Source organism: Colius striatus, chromosome Z, assembly GCF_028858725.1.
Source record: "Colius striatus isolate bColStr4 chromosome Z, bColStr4.1.hap1, whole genome shotgun sequence".
In the NCBI taxonomy this organism is placed as follows: Eukaryota; Metazoa; Chordata; class Aves; order Coliiformes; family Coliidae; genus Colius; species Colius striatus.
The window spans coordinates 66,543,265-66,561,328 of record NC_084790.1 but is presented as its reverse complement, the minus strand read 5'-3'; the positions used below and the strand labels follow the sequence as shown (position 1 = coordinate 66,561,328).

General features: G+C 42.3%; 2 protein-coding genes across 5 annotated transcripts in view; both read left to right on the top strand.

Annotated features, from left to right (window-relative positions):
• Positions 1 to 259: 259 nt before the first annotated feature.
• On the top strand, positions 260 to 9,761 carry QNG1 (Q-nucleotide N-glycosylase 1). The gene is made up of 4 exons (XM_062018108.1): positions 260 to 606; positions 1,608 to 1,867; positions 6,817 to 7,012; positions 9,319 to 9,761. The coding sequence occupies exons 1-4, from the start codon at positions 270 to 272 to the stop codon at positions 9,549 to 9,551; spliced, it is 1,026 nt and encodes a 341-aa protein (XP_061874092.1). The 5' UTR covers positions 260 to 269; the 3' UTR covers positions 9,552 to 9,761.
• Positions 9,762 to 10,218: 457 nt separating this feature from the next.
• KIF27 (kinesin family member 27) overlaps positions 10,219 to 18,064 on the top strand; it is a 28,994-nt gene continuing 21,148 nt past the window's right edge. For 3 of the 4 annotated variants that reach the window (XR_009820841.1, XM_062018106.1, XM_062018104.1), the window contains exons 1-4: positions 10,219 to 10,304; positions 12,083 to 12,477; positions 14,368 to 14,568; positions 15,869 to 16,827. Coding sequence is in view for 3 of the 4 variants with exons in the window: in XM_062018106.1 (XP_061874090.1) it covers positions 12,168 to 12,477; positions 14,368 to 14,568; positions 15,869 to 16,827 (1,470 nt within the window). In the remaining variant the exon portion in view is untranslated. The remainder of the gene's footprint in view (positions 10,305 to 12,082; positions 12,478 to 14,367; positions 14,569 to 15,868; positions 16,828 to 18,064) is intronic. The other variant, XM_062018105.1, reaches the window with a different exon arrangement.

The window sequence follows — 18,064 nt, the reverse complement described above, 5'->3', positions numbered from 1 at the left end:
GGGGCGGTGAGTGGGGAGCGGAGCGCCCGCTACCGCTGAGCGAGAGCCGGCTGCGGGAGACGGGGCGCCCCGCGGCCCAGTGGCGGGATGCGCGCTGCGCCGCGGCGCGGAGCTGGCGGCTGGGAGGCCTCTTGCAGCCTCGCTTCCCGTCAATGCTCCGCGGCTGGCGAGCTCAGGGCGGGGCGAGGCGAGGCGGGGCGCGGCGCGGCGCGACGTAGGGGCTGGGCTTGAAAGCATGCGTGTTTCCTGGCCGCAGAGGGGTGTTGAGCATGGAGGTGTTCCCGTCTCCGTTGGAGTCCGCCAAGTTTATAGCTGACAACAGCAAAGATGTTTTCGTGGATGAGGACGGGGCGCGGCGGGTGGCGGAGAGTTTGTTCGACAAAGCATCGGCAGCGGAGTTTGGGCTGGCAGGGTGGAAGAGCCTCCACGAGCTGAATCCCCGCGCCGCCAGCGAGGAGGCGGTGGCCTGGGTGTTCCTGGTGGACACCCTCAACTTCTCCTTCTGGTCTGAGCAGGAGGAGCAGAAGTACCTGGTGAAGTACAAGGGGAAAACCTACAGCGGTTACTGGTCCCTCTGTGCCGCCGTCAACAGGGCCCTCGACAACGGTTAGTGAGCGCTCTGGGAGTGGGACTCGCGGCGGTGGCGCCTCGGCGGGGCCCGGGCCAGGCCTGGCACGGCACGGGGAGCAGGGGGGCCCCGCCGAGCAGCCGCGGAGGGTGGGAGGCCTTAGAATCCGAGCTGTGACTATCAAACGAAGGAGCTACCTCAGAAGCCGGAGGGTTTCTGCGGGCTGCCGCACGTTCACAGATCCGTGTGTGCATGCTGTCCCGTCGAGTCTGGGGAGGTAACCGAAGGGCTTTAACGATGCCTTGTACAGAAGCTAGGTGACTTGTGGTTCTAACCGGGTTGTATCTTTTCCATTAAAAAGACTTTAAGGGATGCCTGTAGTCAGCTGTTCGTGACTTCTATTATTTCACGTGTTGTGTATTTCCAAGACAAATTAGCGAATGAGGCTTAAACTGAGAATCTTGTGAATTAACCTAGTACTGAAGCTGTTCCAGTAAGTTTGAAAGGCACCCCTGAGTGTCCAAAAACAGTGTTTTAGTGCTTGCTGTTGTTGGCGTCATCAGACAAAAGAAAAAAAAATCTGTTTGTAAGTATAGATGGAGGTTTTAATTAATGTCCTGCATAGTTGCTTGTAAAATAAGGAAAGGCTTGCATTGAGACAGTACAGGCAGCTGGACCAGGAGCTAAGTGAAAACAGGCCTGTGCTGACTGTGTGCTAACTATATTCGCCAGTGTGCTGTGTAATCACCACACTCGAAGACTAAGCAGCTGGGGAGAAATGGATATAAAAGGTAAGAAAGGTTCCATGGTCAAATACTGGAAATTCTTCTCTGTACAAGGAAGCACTGTGTGAAAAGGCAGGTTTGCTCTTAAGCAGCTATGCTAGTGTGGGCATTGCCGAAGACTCGGGTAGTTTTAAGAGTTGAGGTTTTAAAAGTTGATACACTCTTTAGATCATATATATAAATGTTCTCATCTATAGCAGGCCACTGCGTTATGTCTTAAGATACGTTACGGTCCTGTTTTTACTTTTCTGAAGGAATACCTATTACCAGTGCGTCATATTTTGCCACAATGACGCTTGACCAAGTTAAGCATGTATTGCGCTCTGACACGGAAGTACCCATTCCTTTGATTGAAGAAAGACACCGAGTACTGAATGAAAGTGGAACAGTTCTGTTAGAGAAGTTCGGAGGCTCTTTCCTCACTTGTGTTAAAATGAGTGAGAAAAGTGCTCAGAAACTGCTACACCTGGTACTGGAAAATTTTCCTTCTTACAGAGATGAAACTATATTTGAGGTAAGCTGGTTCTAGCATTGAATTTCTTACGGTAAGAACTTGTTGGATCTGACTTTACACAAGACAACCCAAAAGCTATCTTTTAATTTTTTTTCTTAGAGGATATGTGTGAATTGTTGATGTTCTTAATCCAACAAATAGAAAGTGAACAGAAACATTTCTGTGGAACTCGATGTATTCAAGGGAAAGGTTTTGGAGAAATAAGAAAGAAAATTATTATTTTAATGTTTTTGACTGAAATGACTAAAGATACTTGTCTCTATAAGGAAAGAAAAATCAGACCTTGAAGCAGTTGATATTGATAACGTAAATTGCTATGAGTTATATAGATAAGGGAGATGTTTTTGTGAGTAATACTCCTGGACCATGGTATAGTTTTTTGTTAAGCTGGGGTAAAATTGTTGAGATTTCATTTCTCTATTAATCTAAATATATGAAAACAAAACCACACAGTTTATTAGCAGTAAAAGAATCTTAAGTCCTTAACTACCGGGGAATGCATTTCTAATGACAAGAGTCACTTTTCTTCCCAGAGGAGAAACTTTTTTTTTAGTATGCTATCTCTGTCACTTGGAGTATGTCAAAATAAATTACAACAAAATTCCCAGTTAGGTCATGACTCCTCTGTACTCCTTGCAAATGCATAATAGTTAAGATAATTTCTACCTGAAAAATCAGAATCTTTTTTGTTCTTCCTTTCAATTGTTACCACCTTGCCTCCCCCCATCTCTCTCTTCTCTGCAGCTAATGAAAGAAATAAAACTTGGAGGCTTGTGCAAATGTACATCATAGTGGGAATCCATGTTATGACTGTGTTGATTCAACAGGTATTGCATCAATTCCTACAGGCCAGAAGTAACCCATACTTTTGCTAGGGTTGATAGTGTACTGGAGCTTTTTGGAGCAGTTTTCCTGAAAGAAACTGATGAGAGGTAAACATAGGCTGTCTGGTATTTTCTGTGTCTCTGGTTTTGCTTGTACAGATGTGATCATTATGTAGTATGTGTGTCGAATGGAGCTGCTCCTGTATTCTGTTACATCTGCAGTAGTATTCAGCAGTTACATCATTATGGCCACAAGACTTTATTTGAGTCCCAGTTTAGCCTACACTAATAGTCTGTGCCGTATTTTCAAGGTAACTCCCTGGGAACAAGAGTTTCTAGAGCTTTGGAGCTATTGTATTTGTCACTTGAATCTGCCCTTCAGGAGATGACATCATTTTATTTCCCTTTGTCTCCTGCTATGAAATAAGATACGCTTACATGAAAAATCGGATCTTCTTTCTAACCATTGAAGCTACTGATGTGATTTATTGTAATTATTTTTACTTATGAAGCATTTTTTATGTTTTTTATTTTAATTTTGATCATATCTTCCAAGTAGAGTGATAGAGTATCTTCTGACTGTATTCTCTGATGTAATGTCTTTCATGAGATGATGCTGAGTGCTTTGTAAAACAAGCCTCCCTAAAAGCAGTAGCAGACTTCATCCAGCTTCATCCCATTACCCCTTGTCCTGTTGCTAGCTACTATAGAAAAAAGGGATGTCCCAACCTCCTGACACCCACCCTTTAGATGTTTATAAATGTTAATAAGATCTCCTCTCATTCTCCTCTTCTCCAGACTAAACAGCCCCAGTTCCCGCAGCCTTTCCTCATATGAAAGATGTTCCAGTCCCCTGATCATCTTGGTGACCCTGCGCTGGACTCTATCCAGCAGTTCGCTGTCCCTCTTGAGCTGAGGAGCCTAGAACTGGACACAGGACTCCAGATGAGGCCTCACCAGGGCAGAGGAGAGGGGGAGAAGAACCTCCCTTGACCTGCTGGCCACACTCTTCTTGATGCATCCCAAAATGCCATTGGCCTTCTTGGCCATGAGGGCACATTGCTGGCTCATATTTAGCTTATTATCAATTAGGACTCCCAGGTCTCTCTCTGCAGAGCTGCTCTTCAATGGTTTGACCCCTAGCCAGTACTGGTGCATAGGGTTGTTCCTTTCCAGATGCCAGACTCTGCACTCATCCTTATTGAACCTCAATGAGGTTCCTCTCTGCCCAGCTCTCAAGCTGGTCGAGATCCTGCTGAATGGCAGCACAGCCTTCTGGGGAATCAGCCAGTCCTCCCAGTTTGGTGTCATCAGCCAACTTGCTGAGGGTACACTCAGTGCCCTCATCCAGGTCCTTGACGAACATCATCAGATCAAATTAATTCTCAGCTCTGTTTTTCAAAAAGCAGAAATGGAAGAATGATCTCAGAAGTAGGAGTTTAAAATGCAATTGGGAAAACAACAGTCACCCCAAATGGGTGACTTTTCTTACGTCTTCCCTGACGTAAGAAAACCAGTCTCCCTTTTTTTTCCCCGTTTGTCAAACACTAATCAACTACTATCACCAGTACTACAGACAGTAGATCCTAGGGTTTGGCTGGACATAGAGGATTATTTCACACAGTTATAATCTATGTTCTGCAACGCTAGTATCATAAAAAAAGGTAACATTCAGGTTGTTGATGAAGATGTTGAACAAGACTGGCCCCAGAACCCATCCCTATGGAACTCCACTGGCCACAGGCCTCCAACTCGATTCTGTGCCATTGATCACCACCCTCCGGGCTCTGTCATTCAGCCAGTTCTCCATCCACCTCACTGTCCACTCATCCAAGCCACACTAGTTAGATGGTTCATATTTAGATGCTGTGCTGAATTTGAATCTTGGCAGAAGCTTAAATCTTAGACTATGTTATATTCACGTATCAGAGTTTTCATGTTCTGGCATAGACACAGTAGAGCCCTTTCTGAGATTCCGGTTGTTGGTATTGCATTGACATTTTATTTCCCACCACCTGGGACAGAGGTTGTGAAATTCTGACAATCCTCTTGTTCTTTGTTTTTTTTTTTTACTAACTGTGCTATCACATTTTGCTTTTTTCCAGCACAATACTCTTCATTTCTTTTAATATCAGTAGGTTATGATTAATCTTGTCGCTTGATACTGGCATATTGGAGTAGAGAGGAGACACAGGTGTCCCTGTATGTGACACCAAGCCTGCGGGCAACAAATGGGGTACACCTGTCACAAAGGAGGAAGAGGTTCTTTGGGCAGAAGTTGGAAGGGCTCATAGAAAGAGCTTTAAACTAGATTTGAAGAGGGAAAGGGGTAAAGCTAGGCTCATTAGAGATAAGCCTGGGGGCAGCATGGTATGCTAGTGAGGTCCTTTGCTCTGCCATCTCAGTGATGGCAAAGTGTCGAGTTCCATGCATCAGCAAAGACACAAGGGTTGTCAATGTGTTAGAAACCATGGAAGTACCTGTGAACAGTCATATAGGAATGAAGGCTTCTCCCTCAAAGTCAGGGAGGATAGGTAGGATCAATAGCCCTGCTGAAATTTATCTACACCAATGGACACAGCATGGACAACAGTCAGGAGGAGCTGGAAGCCATTGTACAGCAGAAAAACTATGATACAACTGACGTAACTGGAGTGCTGCAATGGATGGCCATATACTCTTCAGAAAGGAAAGCCAGGGAAGGAGAGCTGGTGGGGTAGCTATGTATGTTAGTGGTTTGATTGTCAACAGATGGTGACCATAGGGTCGATTGTTTAAGGGAGGAAAGGCCAGTAAGGCATATATCATGGTGGCAGTCTGTTACAGACCACTCAATCAAGAGGAAGAGACAGATGAAATATTTTATAAGCATCTAGGGGAAGTCTTGCAATCGCTAGCCTTTGTCCTCTTGAGGTACTTAAACTTATCAGATGTGTGGCAGAAAAACAGTGAAGCAGAGAGGAAACAGTCCGGGAGGTTCCTGGAGTCCCTTGGGAGGCAGTCCCAAAGGCAAAAAAAGTCCAGGAAGGCTGGACTTTCTTCAAGAAGGAAGTCACCAGACTGTCCTCATGTGCCTAAAGGTGGGCTGATTCTTTTCCTGGAAAGTGAGCATGTTGTTGGGAGGTGGGGGGAAAGCATAGTTGTATTGCTGTCTGGTAAAGTATTCCTTTTTTTGACACGTGGTACTATCTTTAGAGACATAGTGTCACTCACCTAATGCTTTCCTTGCTTTCTGTCTAAAAGAACAATGGGAAAATTTACTAGAAATACTTAACAGTCTTTTTTATACTGACAATGTTATGTAAACTTCAGAAGCTCTGTGCAGCATAAAAATTAACAATAATTGAAACAATAAAATTAAAAATTCATGTGCTGGATAGCAAATCCCAGACAATATTTTTCTTCCAAAGTAAATTCCAGCACAGAATTAAAAGTTCCATTTAATTTCTCTTTCTCTCCTCTTGCAAAATGGTGTGGTGGTGGAGATGATCAGTTCTTTGCCATATTGGAAAAATCTTAATGCTATAAATGTGTGATGTCCTTAGTTTCTATTAGCTTTAGGATCACACTATGAGCTGTGATGGGATTTTGTCTGTTACTTGTTCACATCCTGTTACAATGTTTCAAGTGGTGTTCTGTTATTTAACACACAAATCTGTCTGTGTTCTCCTGAAATAAGTTTGCCTTGTCTATGTCAAATACAGAACACAGGGCAAGAGGCCGGTTTTCAGGATGTTTGCAGAAGTTATTCTGTGAAGTGTAGCTGGACATCTTGTTATCAGCATTTTGGAGAGTAGTGTTTAATGACGGCAAAAAGTATGCTTTGCTCTAAGGAACAGTTGTAGCATCTCTTTCTTCACTGCAGTGACTTATGTTTTTCTTTTATTTCAATTTATTTATTTATGAGTATCCAGCATGATACTTGCTTGTGGCTTGGTATCACTTAGCTTTTAAGGTACTTCAGAGTGTTGCACTTCTGTTTTAGTTGACTCATATGTTTGTGTAGCTGAATGATAGTTTATATTTCATAGAACAATGTAACTCTTACTTGACTCTGTGTATATGTAATTCCCAGTATATACTGATGCATCAGGCACTTACATAATTTTATATTTCTTTCATCAGAAAAGAAAAGTGTCTTTCTACAAACGGGCACAAATACTTGTGGCTGACACATGGAGTGTACTAGAAGGCAAAGGACATGGCTTTTTTGATGACATTTCTAGTCTGACAATATTTGCTGACTACCGAATTCCTCAAGTTCTTGTTCACTTAAAAGCAATGACGTATTCTGAAGAACTAATGAAGAAACTATGTGAAGGTTTGTTGCTTCCTCACTAATGTGCAGTAATCTTATCTCTTGCAACTGCAGGCTAAAGCTACTTTTGATATGTAATGACTTCTCTATCCAAGGGTTATGTGTATTTTTTAGTTTTGCTCCAGGGAACAAGGACTTCTTATGTAGTGGTGAGGTAACAGGAAGGAGTTTATTCTCTATTAATGATTTTGAGTGAGGTGTTGAGGTTACATTTTTATAAAGATCTAACTTTTTCCTTGGATTAAACATTGATAAGAGACTAAAAATTGACTTTTTGAAGGACTCCTGTTGTCAAAAACACTTTACAGCATAAGTATAGTTGTGATTTTTAAGGTTTAGATAAGAGAATTATTTCTTTATTACTTCAAAGGTGGTGTAGAAGCACAGGGGTTCACCTTTGTACTGAACTGCTAGTGACAAACAATGTAATATTTTAAGCATGCAGTAGAAAAAAAATATTGCTTTAAATTAAGCCAGTTGTGTAAGACAGTCTTGCTTTTAAGCATGGTTCTGTCTTCCAGTACTTACTATGAATTCCAGTGAACAAAATCATAAACCAATCATTTTCCACTGTAAAATTTTACTACATTTAGAGATAGGACTGCTATTATGCAATTTTAAAATTACACAGCACGATAAACAGATGAATGTAATAGTCCATGGAACTTAACAGAATGGCCATATAGATATATATATGCCTATGTATATATAAAATACATCATGTAGACAATTTGTATTTTCCATGAATCCCAATAAGGACACTCCAAGTAATTCAAACAAATAGATCCCTTTGTAGTTTTGTGTTTGGGGGGAATGCAAGTGGGTTTTAGTATGGCTTGATATTTTTAAATCTTATTCTGGCAGAAAATACACCAACTTGGAATTGTGTTTTACTGCACTCTGCAGGTGAAGGAATAGACATATAGTGTGCAGTATAACCCAAACATCTTTACTTAAACAACTTTCATAGGTTACAGGGTGTTGTTTTAATTGAATGGGAGGTAAACTGGTGTGGTGGTTTAGCCCAATGTCCACCCAGTCAAAAAATCACTCCTCCTCCTAAACTGGATAGGAGAGAGAAATGTAACAAATGACTTGTGAGTTGAGATAAGGATGGAGAGATCACTCAGCAATTAGCATCACAGGCAAACCAGACTCAATTTAGGGAGAAAAAGGTTTGATTTATTAAGGAAACAATAAGAGCAGGAGATGAGAAATAAAACCATCTTAAAAACACCTCCCCCCACCCCTCCTCTTCCAGGGACTCCCTTTCCTTTGTCCTCAGTAGTGCAAGGGATAGAGGATCGGGGTTGTCGTCAACTCGTTACAGATGGACTTTGCTGCTGCTTCTTTTCGAGGGGAGGCCTCCTCACACTTCCCACTGCTACACTGTGGAGTGCCTCCTGTGGGAGACAGTCCTTCCCATGGGCTACAGTTACTCAGAAACTGCTCCAGCATGGGGCCTCACACAGGGGCAGCTCCTCACACACTGCCCCAATCTGGGTCATCCACCAGAACAGTCCTTCAGGGACAAACTGCTCCAGCCTGAGTCCCTCACAGGATCACAAGTCCTGACAGCAAACCTGCTCCACCATGGGCACCTCCCCCATGGACTCCCAGGTCCTGCCAGGAACTTGCTCCAGGTGAACTTCTTACAGAGTCACAAGCTGCTTCAGGCATCCACCCTCTTCAGTGTGGGGTCCTCCATGGGCTGTGAATGAGTCTCTGCTCCCCGGAGGCCTCCATGCACTGCAGGGGGACAACCTGCTTCACCATGGTCCTCGCCACGTATCACAGGGTAGTCTTTTCAGTGCCTAAGCTCCCTCCTTCCTTCTCCCTCCTTCTCCACTGACCTTGATGCCTGCAGAGATGTTTTCACATTCTGCCTCCCTGTTGCTGCTGCAGATTTGCAACTGCCCAACAACTCCTTCTTGTTCTCAAATATGTCATTCACAGAGGCGTTACCCCAATCACTAATTGGCCTGGGTCAGGTGCAGGGTCCAGCTTAGAATCGACTGGCCCTAATTTTGTGAGCTACACAGGAAGCTCTAGCAACTCTTTCTGCTTAAAGAAGCCACCCCTGTAGCCCCCCTACTACCAAAAAACCTGACCCAGGCAAAAGCACTGCAACTTCTTAGTAAAGATGCATATGGTAAAATTCATAACTTAAATCTGTAGCAACATTGTTAGTGGTTGTAGTGTAAGTCATGAAAGCTGCATAAATGTGGAGGAGGGGAAGCAAATTTAGATGGTTCTGGAGTTTCTGTCTCTTGAAAGTCATTGGGTTGCTGTCTTCTTGTGTCCTGCAGGAACAATTTTCCAGTCTGGAGATAGAGAGGAGGTGGAGATCCGTGGCTGTTCTATTTGGTGTTGTGCATTGATTTGTAAGCACCTGCTGGAACTTTATGAGAAGAAGGGTCAGGACATGCGTGAGAAGATCAATGCGGTTCTACTCGATTATTACCTTTGGGACTATGCCAGGGATCACAGGGAAGAGATGAAAGACATTCCGTTTCACCGGGTACGGTGTATATATTACTAAGTTCAGCCTGATAACTGTTTTGTTGGTGCATTACCTTTCTGAATTGTGATTTTTCTTTCCATACAGTGGTTTGTTATATTCTGATTTTGGACTGGTTAAATCAAAAGTTCTGATGATGATGTATTAGCATCTTGTTGCTTTTTTTTTTTTCTGCTTACACTTGCCATGACTGGAATTAATGGTGTAAACTTTGCTGGACAATCCATGTTAATACAGGATTTATTGCTGCAGCTTGGAGCTCTGTGTGTGTGTGTGTGTGTGTGTGTACGTGTATCGCATACGTGCCTCGGAGCCCGGCCGCGCGCTGGGTGGCGGCCCCGGCGGCGGTGCCCGGGCCGCGGCGGCTGCCGTGTGCTCTCAGGACACGCTAGGGGGCGCCTGCGGGGCCGGGGCGTGCCCCCGCCTGCCTGTCCCGCTTTCCTCCCGCCGCCGGGGGCGCTGTGCGGCGGAGCGCGAGGCGGCGCCGCTCTGCTGCGCGTGCCGCCGTTGCCTAGCGAAGCGCCTCAAACACACCGGGGCGAGCGCGGCTGCCCGGCCCAGCCCGGCCCGACCGCCCTGCCCTGCCCACCGCCCACCTCCGCCCGCGGACACCGGCGACGCGCTGCGGGAGCCGCGGAGCGGGCCCAGCCCGGTGGCGAGGCGCAGCTGGGCCGCGGCCCCGCCAGCCCGGGCGTCTGGATTCCGCGGCCCCGGGCGGCTCCAGAGACTCAGGCAGGGTCCCGAGCCCGGCTTCTCTCAGGTTTGGAGTAAAGGGTACGCTTCGAGCCGCGGCGGTTGTGGAAAACGCACTGGCACGCTCTCAGCCTTTCAATACGATTTGCTGCTGCTTCCCAGTACCTGAGCCTTTCGGCGGCTTTGGCAGACGGCTGTTGGCGCTCCCACGTTCTTCCGTGAAACAGCGAACAGCGTTTCCCTCCTTCCTTTTTTTTTCTCTTGCCCCGTGACTTGGTTTAGTTTAATAGTGGATTTTGTATATATAACGCTAAAAGGGAGGGTAGAATGTCAGCGCTTTAAAGCAGTACTTCTTACTAGGGCGTAAAAATAACCCACCTGGATAAATAACAGCAAAAATCGTTGATAATAGGTTTTGGATCTGTGGTTAATAAGTTTATATAGCTGAGATGGTTTGTGTAGCCATGTCCTTTATTATATACTTGCTTGTTTTGCGTCTGTTCCATTTATAAAATGGGGGTTTCTTTCTTTAGCTTCTCAGTTTCTCAGCTCTGGATGGCAACGTTCTCAAACTAAATGGGAGTAAAATGACATGTAAAAACTCTTTGCAGCCACAAAACAACTATTTAAAGCTGTTTGCTTTCAACAAACTTTAATTGTAGCGACTTTGCTGATGAATTCTGATACTTTGATAATACAGCTTTCCTACAGGCTATGTGTATCACAATCATAGAATGGTAGGGGGTGGAAGGGACCTTTAGAGATCATCTAGTCCAACCCCCCTGCAGAAGCAGGTTCACCTAGATCAGGTCGCATAGGAACATGTCCAGGTGGGTCTTGAAGACCTCCAAGGAAGAAGACTCCACAAGCCGTCTGGGCAGCCTGTGCCACTGCTGCCTCACCTGAACAGTGAAATACTTTTTTCTTATGTTTAAGTGGAACTTTTTGTGTTCCAGCTTCATCGCATTACCCCTTGTCCTGTTGCTAGATACCATAGAAAAAAGGGATGTCCCAGCCTCCTGACACCCACCATTTAGATATTTTTAAGTGTAGGAAATTTACCAAGCAGGAACTTAAGCAAACTTTCCTTTGCACTGCAAAGGAAAAAACAAATGACCAAACAAAACAGAAGCGGAATGTTTGGGATCTAGCAATACCTGTGGGGGTTTTTGAACACTCTTCAAACAGATGTAGAGAAAGGATTCCTTGATATTTACAGTTGTCCTAGTGTACAAAGTCTCTGCTGTAACAGTGAATGTCTAGGGAGTGGTATAAGGAACAATGGTTACTAAAATATATAATAAAAAATGATCACAAACATGGTGAAAGATGCAGAATAAAATGCCTTATGTGTAATAATTAGATACATTTAACATCACACCTCCTTTGTAGGCAACAAAGCTGCTGTCTGTGTGCTTGTTGAGTTACAAATGCCCATCGCTTCGTAAGTGGATGGGGATTTTAAAGAACATCTGTGTATATACATGTTACTTTTGGAGAAAAAAGGTTTGTTTGATTGATTTATATTGCCTGTGTACTATGAATACAGGAGTAGGAAAAGGAGAGTGTTCATTGTGAACAGATGCTTTATCAACAGGACTTACTAACAAGCTGTTAACAATACTCTTGCTTCATGTGGCTGTGTGATGTTTAAGTAGAAAATCAGGCTACTTTCAGACTGACAGGTAAGTCTGCTAGATTGGAAAGTAATAGAGGCAAAATTAATGAGTTACGGTATCTCCTCTTATAAGCACCAGTAGGCTCTTCAGAAGTACTTGATATATATTCTTTAGGAAATTGCAGCTTCCTATTTCAACAGGAAATTCATTCTTACAATTATTAAATAGTTTTCTTCTTAGTTGCAGACAACTGCGAATGAGCTGAACACAAGAGTGGTAACAGATTTCTTGTTGACTTTGTGAATACTGAGTGGGAGGCACAGGGATGGAGTCTGGCATGGAGGAGATCCCAGTTAAAGTTGCAGTTCGAGTCAGACCTCTCCTGTACAAAGAAGTACTTCATAACCACCAAATGTGTGTGAGAATAGTCCCAGATACACAACAAATTATCATTGGGAAGGACCGTGTCTTCACATTTGATTTTGTATTTGGCAAAAACTCAACCCAAGAAGAAATTTACACTGTTTGCATTAAGCCTCTTCTAGTGTCTTTGACTGAGGGATACAATGCTACAGTGTTTGCATATGGACAGACTGGTTCTGGGAAGACATACACCATCGGAGGTGGCCACATAGGTAGGTTGTAGAAAGTTTAGGGTTTGTTTTTAAACTCATGGACAAGTATATTTGTGCAAGTTAAATATTTATTTCCTAGCAGGTGATGCTGCAGAATTTTTAAGGGCTAGTGAAAAAAGGCAAGAAGAAAATGCTCCCAAAGTTTATGTAATAATTAAACTCATCTAAAAACAAATTGCCCATAAAATAGGTTGTACAAAAAATATCTAAGAAAAACATTTTGAAGTGTTATTTCTCATTCCCCATTTTAACATTCTTGAACTAGAAATTTTTCATGCATTTATGTTGCTTTGAAAGTAGAAATTAGTCTTCCAAAGTGGTAGAAATAGATTATTCTAAGTCTCTTGGTAAGTATTAAAATCTTCCTTTTATTTAGAATCCTCAAATCATTTAGCTTGGAAGGGACCCTTAAGAAAAGACCTGAGTCTGCTGCCACCCCTTCTACCACTAAACCATATCTCAAAGCGCCACATGCACACCAAATGTCTTTTAAATACCTCCAGGGATGGTGACACCACCACTTAACCTGGGCAGCCTGTTCCAAAGTTTTGACACCCCTTTTCGATGAAGAAACATGTCCTGATATCCAATCTAAACCTCTCCTGGTAGAACCTGGGGCTGTTTACTCTGGTCCTGTTGCTCATTACTTGGGAGACTAACTCCCACCTCACTACAACTTTTAGGAAGTTGTAGAGTGATCATGTCTCCCCTCAGCCTCCTCTAGGCTAAACATCCCCTGCTCCCTCAGCTGCTCATCATCAGACTTGTTCTCCAGAACCTTTAACGGCTTAGTTGCCTATCTCTGGACATGCTCCAGCACCTCAATGTCCTTGTAGTGAGGGGCCCAGAACTGGACACAATATTTGAGGTGTGGCCTCCCAAGTGCCTAATGCAGAAGGATAATCCCTTCCCTGGTCCTGCTGGCCACACTATTTCTCATACACCTGGGCACACTGCTGGCTCATGTTCAGGTGACTGTCAGTCACTACCCCCACGTCCTTCTCCTCTGGGCAGCTTCCTAGCCACTCTTTCCCAAGCCTGTAGTGCTGCTGGGGGTTATTGTGGCACAAGTGCAAGACCAGCACTTGGCCTTGTTGAACATGATACAGTTGGCCTCCTAATTCTACTTACTGTTAAAACTTCACTTGTGTTTCTTCTACTGGTAGTAATTTACTGTTATTGTAAGTAACGTGGCTAACCAAATTCTGTAGGTAGTGGATGTCACAACAATTTTCTATGTGAATTTACTAAATTCATAGTAAATACGTAGATACGTAGATGTAACTCTTTTTTTTTTTTTTTTTTTTTTTTTTTTTGGTAAAAGAAGATTCTTGGTATCCTGCCATAGACAATTTCCATATTATTGACTGAAGAACACAAATTATTTATGGAAGCATTGTCCTATGCTGCATAGTAAAAAAAGGGAAAACAGTTTGGTATTCATATTCCATATCTACTTTTAAAAATAGGCTATTACTTCAAGAGTTGGTCACAAACCTTGTTTCACCAAATTACTAATGATCTTGCTGTATTTAAGTGAAATTTATAGTTCTCAAATGCTTGAGATGTTGCCAACCATAATCAGTAGCAATAAAGAAGTAGTCTGTAATCTGAAGAGTATAAGCGTAGTCTCCATATTGTTCATAACTTTCCTGAGTGTAACATTATGTAGTTTAGAATTCAACTTTGAATTCTATTAATGGATGCAGAAGAATATTCTGAACCTCAGAAAAAACACAAATATTTATAAAAATCCTTGGGAACTCTGAGCTCTTCAGATTCCTTAGTATACAGAGTACCATATATCAGGCTATTATTTATTTTTATTCTTTGTAATTTATGTGGAAGAATGACTGCAAGCTTCTGTGACATCTTTTTTTTATGTTGTAGCAGCAGTTGCAGATCATGAAAAGGGGATAATCCCACGGACTATTCAAGAATTATTTCAGCTTATTTCTGGAAACCATAATATTGACTTCCACGTGAAAGTATCTTATATAGAGGTTTACAAGGAAGAACTTCGAGATTTATTGGAGTTGGAAACCTCTGTGAGAGAGTTGCATATCCGAGAAGATGAAAAAGGAAATACAGGTGTGATTTCAGTTGTGAAATTAGTTGTGTTTTGTTTTGTTTGTGTGAACAAGTTACTCTTCCCTTCTCCTGATAGTGCTTATTCATTACTACTACTAGAAAAAAAGTTTTCAGAATATAAACTTAGCTGATCTGAAGCAGTTTTTAGTTTAGATGCCTGTGAACAATGTAGGTGTTTTATAAAAAATAGCAACAAAAGATAAAGTCAAAATACAGTTACCACTTCTTCAAATTTTGTCTAGAAACACAGTAGTGTGTGATTATTCACTTGAATAAGCATCCTCCCTTCAAAATTGGAATTATTAAGCCACTTGCACTGCAGATATATGCCCTCCATGCACCATGAAATGAGCGGAAGAGAACTTTTCACTGAGTAGCATCTGATATGTTTTGGAGGCTTTGAAATGAACACTTTCCTGTCATTCTCCTGTCTGTGGCATGAAAATGCTAGAAGAATCCATAGCAGAGATACTCCGTTCTGAAACTGTATAATCAGGATGGTTTTTTTCCTTTTGTATTTATCCCTTATATTATAATTGTTGCATATGGTCTAATATTAATATATTGTTGTAATGAGCTGGCACAGTTTTCTTGTCTGTAGCTGAAAGAATTACTAATTTAGCACAAATCTTGTGGACAATATGATTGCTTTGTAATGATCTCACAATAGGTTTCAAACTATTCCTCTTCCTCAGTTCAGTTTGAGTCAGCTTTGGTAGTTTCTTGGACATTTTCCATCCGTCATTAAAACAAAGGACAAAATATGTGCTTGGTTAGAGTACTTGGTAGAAAGAAGTACACTTCCGCATTGTTAGATTACTAATAGAAATCTGTCCAAAAGGCCCAACTACCTGAGCTGTATAGAATAGAAATTCTGTTCTTACTGTAGGCTAGGAATCATTTCTACTGCAAACTTTTGGGGAGTGTTTTTTCGTTTTTAACTGGAAAAATATCCTTTGAGCTGACTTTGCACATACTTTTTCTAGAGAGCGCTAGATTGCAAATTGCATATGGTGATGTGTAAATGAGTTAAGCTGTGTCTTGTGTTTCAGATATCATGTCAAATGCTATGACACAATACACCCATGTGTTAAATTTATCTGCAGGTTTCAAATGTGTTGTACCTCATGTTTTCAACATATTGATGTCCCGTTTTATATAGCTATATGCTATGACCTCATATTAATGCAGGCTTGTATGTTTCTCTAATATGACTGTTCGTAACTGCTGTAAGCTTCTGCTGAAGAGTTTAGAATTAATTTAGAATTAACTCTTGCTTTCTTTGCTTTGATGTTTGAAGTGATTGTTGGTGCTAAAGAATTCCAAGTAGAAAGCGCAGATGAAGTGATAAGCCTGTTGGAAAGTGGCAACGCAGCTCGTCACACAGGCACAACACAAATGAATGAGCGCTCTAGTCGATCTCATGCCATTTTTACCATCAATATTTGTCAGAAACAGTCTGCAGAGTCTCAGAAGAATACTGATGCTGCACAGGATTCATCTTGGAAATCGGTCCAGATGATTGCTTCAAAGTTTCATTTTGTGGATTTGGCAGGATCAGAGAGGGTTACAAAGACTGGAAATACTGGTGAACGCTTGAAAGAATCGATTCAGATCAATAGTGGTTTGTTGGCCTTGGGAAATGTCATTAGTGCCCTTGGAGACCCAAAAAGAAAAAGTATACATATTCCATACCGGGATGCTAAAATCACTCGAATTCTGAAAGACTCTCTTGGAGGAAATGCCAAGACTGTCATGATAACATGTATAAGTCCGTCCTTGTCAGACTTTGATGAATCTTTAAATTCTCTCAAATATGCCAACAGAGCCAAAAACATTAGAAATAAACCAGTTGTAAATTATAACCCCAATCAAGACCGGATTGACGAAATGGAACTTGAAATCAAACTGCTTCGAGAGGCTTTGCAGAACCAGCAAGGCAATAATCAGTGTTCACATGACTTAAGTCAAGAGAGAACGCGTATCAGTTCACTTGAGGAGCAGCTCACCTGGTTTCAGGTTCAATGTTTCAGTTACAGAAATTGTGTAGATGAAGCCTTCTCCTTTCTGGTTGATTTGAATGGTGATGTTAGCTTAAAAGGAAGTCATCAGGACAGGTTGCAGAGCTGGATCACTATGGTACAGGAAGTCAGGAAGGAAGCTCTCTCCATGCAGGAGACTGATATAGGGACTGGGACCAGCCAAGAGCCACATCACATCACAATTCTTCAGCTAAAGCGGGAACTAAAGAAATGCCAGGTATTTAATTATACGTTGATTATGTAAATAACAATGTGAAAGTGCAGTCTGCTAAAATGTCAGTTCAATTTGAATGAAAACTGTTACACTTACCTGTACTTATATAATTTGACAATTTCAATTCAGAGTCTTGTGTAGTTTTGTGTGTCTAATCCCCGGGACATAGCTTTATTTTAATGAATGACTGAATAGACAATCATCGTGATAGAGGTAGGTAAAGGAATACTGTATTCTAGCTGTTCAGTTTGATGATAGTTCTGTGAGGCTGAGCTGTTTCGTCTGTTATGGTTTTTGGTTTTAGCTCTGCTAGTGTTCTAGGTCTGGCTGGGATGGAGTTCATTTTCTTCATAGCAGCTCATGCGGTGCTGTGGTCTAGATCTGTGAGAAACACAATGCTGGTAACACTAATGTTTTAGGTCTTGCAGAGTGGCGTCTGTGATCTCAAGTAACAGATTTGCACAGGAATTTCAAATAACAGACTTCGTTAGAGTGTGCTCGGTTAAACTTCTAGCTCTTATACATGTTTGTTTAAGTTGTTATTTGAGTGGCTGCTGCAGATAGTGATGCTGCCATATTTACTTTGGGTGCTGACTTATGTGTTTCCTCAAATATTCTGAAGCTTGATTTCTTTCTAGCTGTATAACGGACTCAAAGAATCATTAATTATTGTTTGCAGATTTTGCTGGTTAGTGCGTTAGTTTTCACTTACCTCTCCTTAGAAAAGGAACAGGCCTTCAGCCTAATCTGGTATGTGGATCTTACATTGCTGGTAAGTATGCAAAGAACAATGTCCTGGACGAAACCAGCAATTATAACGTTCTCCTTTGCTCCTCCCAGAGACATTTTGTGGAGAGAGGAAAGAATGGCACCTATTCCTTTCTGTTCTCCAGGACAAGTTTTTATACCTTGATGGAATGGCTTCTCAGTTCCTTCAATATCCTTGTGTAATCAGACTTTTTGTACTAGTATGTGTTGTGATCCTGATTTTGATTGTAAGGTTAAACAATTAATTGGGAATGCCAGAGGAACATGCTCTAAGGGGATTGATCCCTGGGTTGCCAGAGTGTATGGGAGGAGCTGGGCAGGTGTGTAAGGCCGTTATTCCCTCTGGGATTTCACACCTCAACGTGTCTATAAACCTGTCAAACTCGTACACCATTTGGAAGAGGGGAGGTGAAACACAGTGAGTTCTAAAGCTGTGTTGGGACCTGGCCTGTGCAAACCAAGTCACTGGCCA

Excerpts from the sequence above, each read along its gene's own strand:
- QNG1 (XM_062018108.1), top strand. The coding sequence starts at position 270 with ATGGAGGTGTTCCCGTCTCCGTTGGAGTCCGCCAAGTTTATAGCTGAC. Across the intron at positions 607-1,607 it reads CAACAGGGCCCTCGACAACG|GAATACCTATTACCAGTGCG; the intron begins GTTAGTGAGCGC and ends ACTTTTCTGAAG. Across the intron at positions 1,868-6,816 it reads GAGATGAAACTATATTTGAG|AAAAGAAAAGTGTCTTTCTA; the intron begins GTAAGCTGGTTC and ends TTCTTTCATCAG.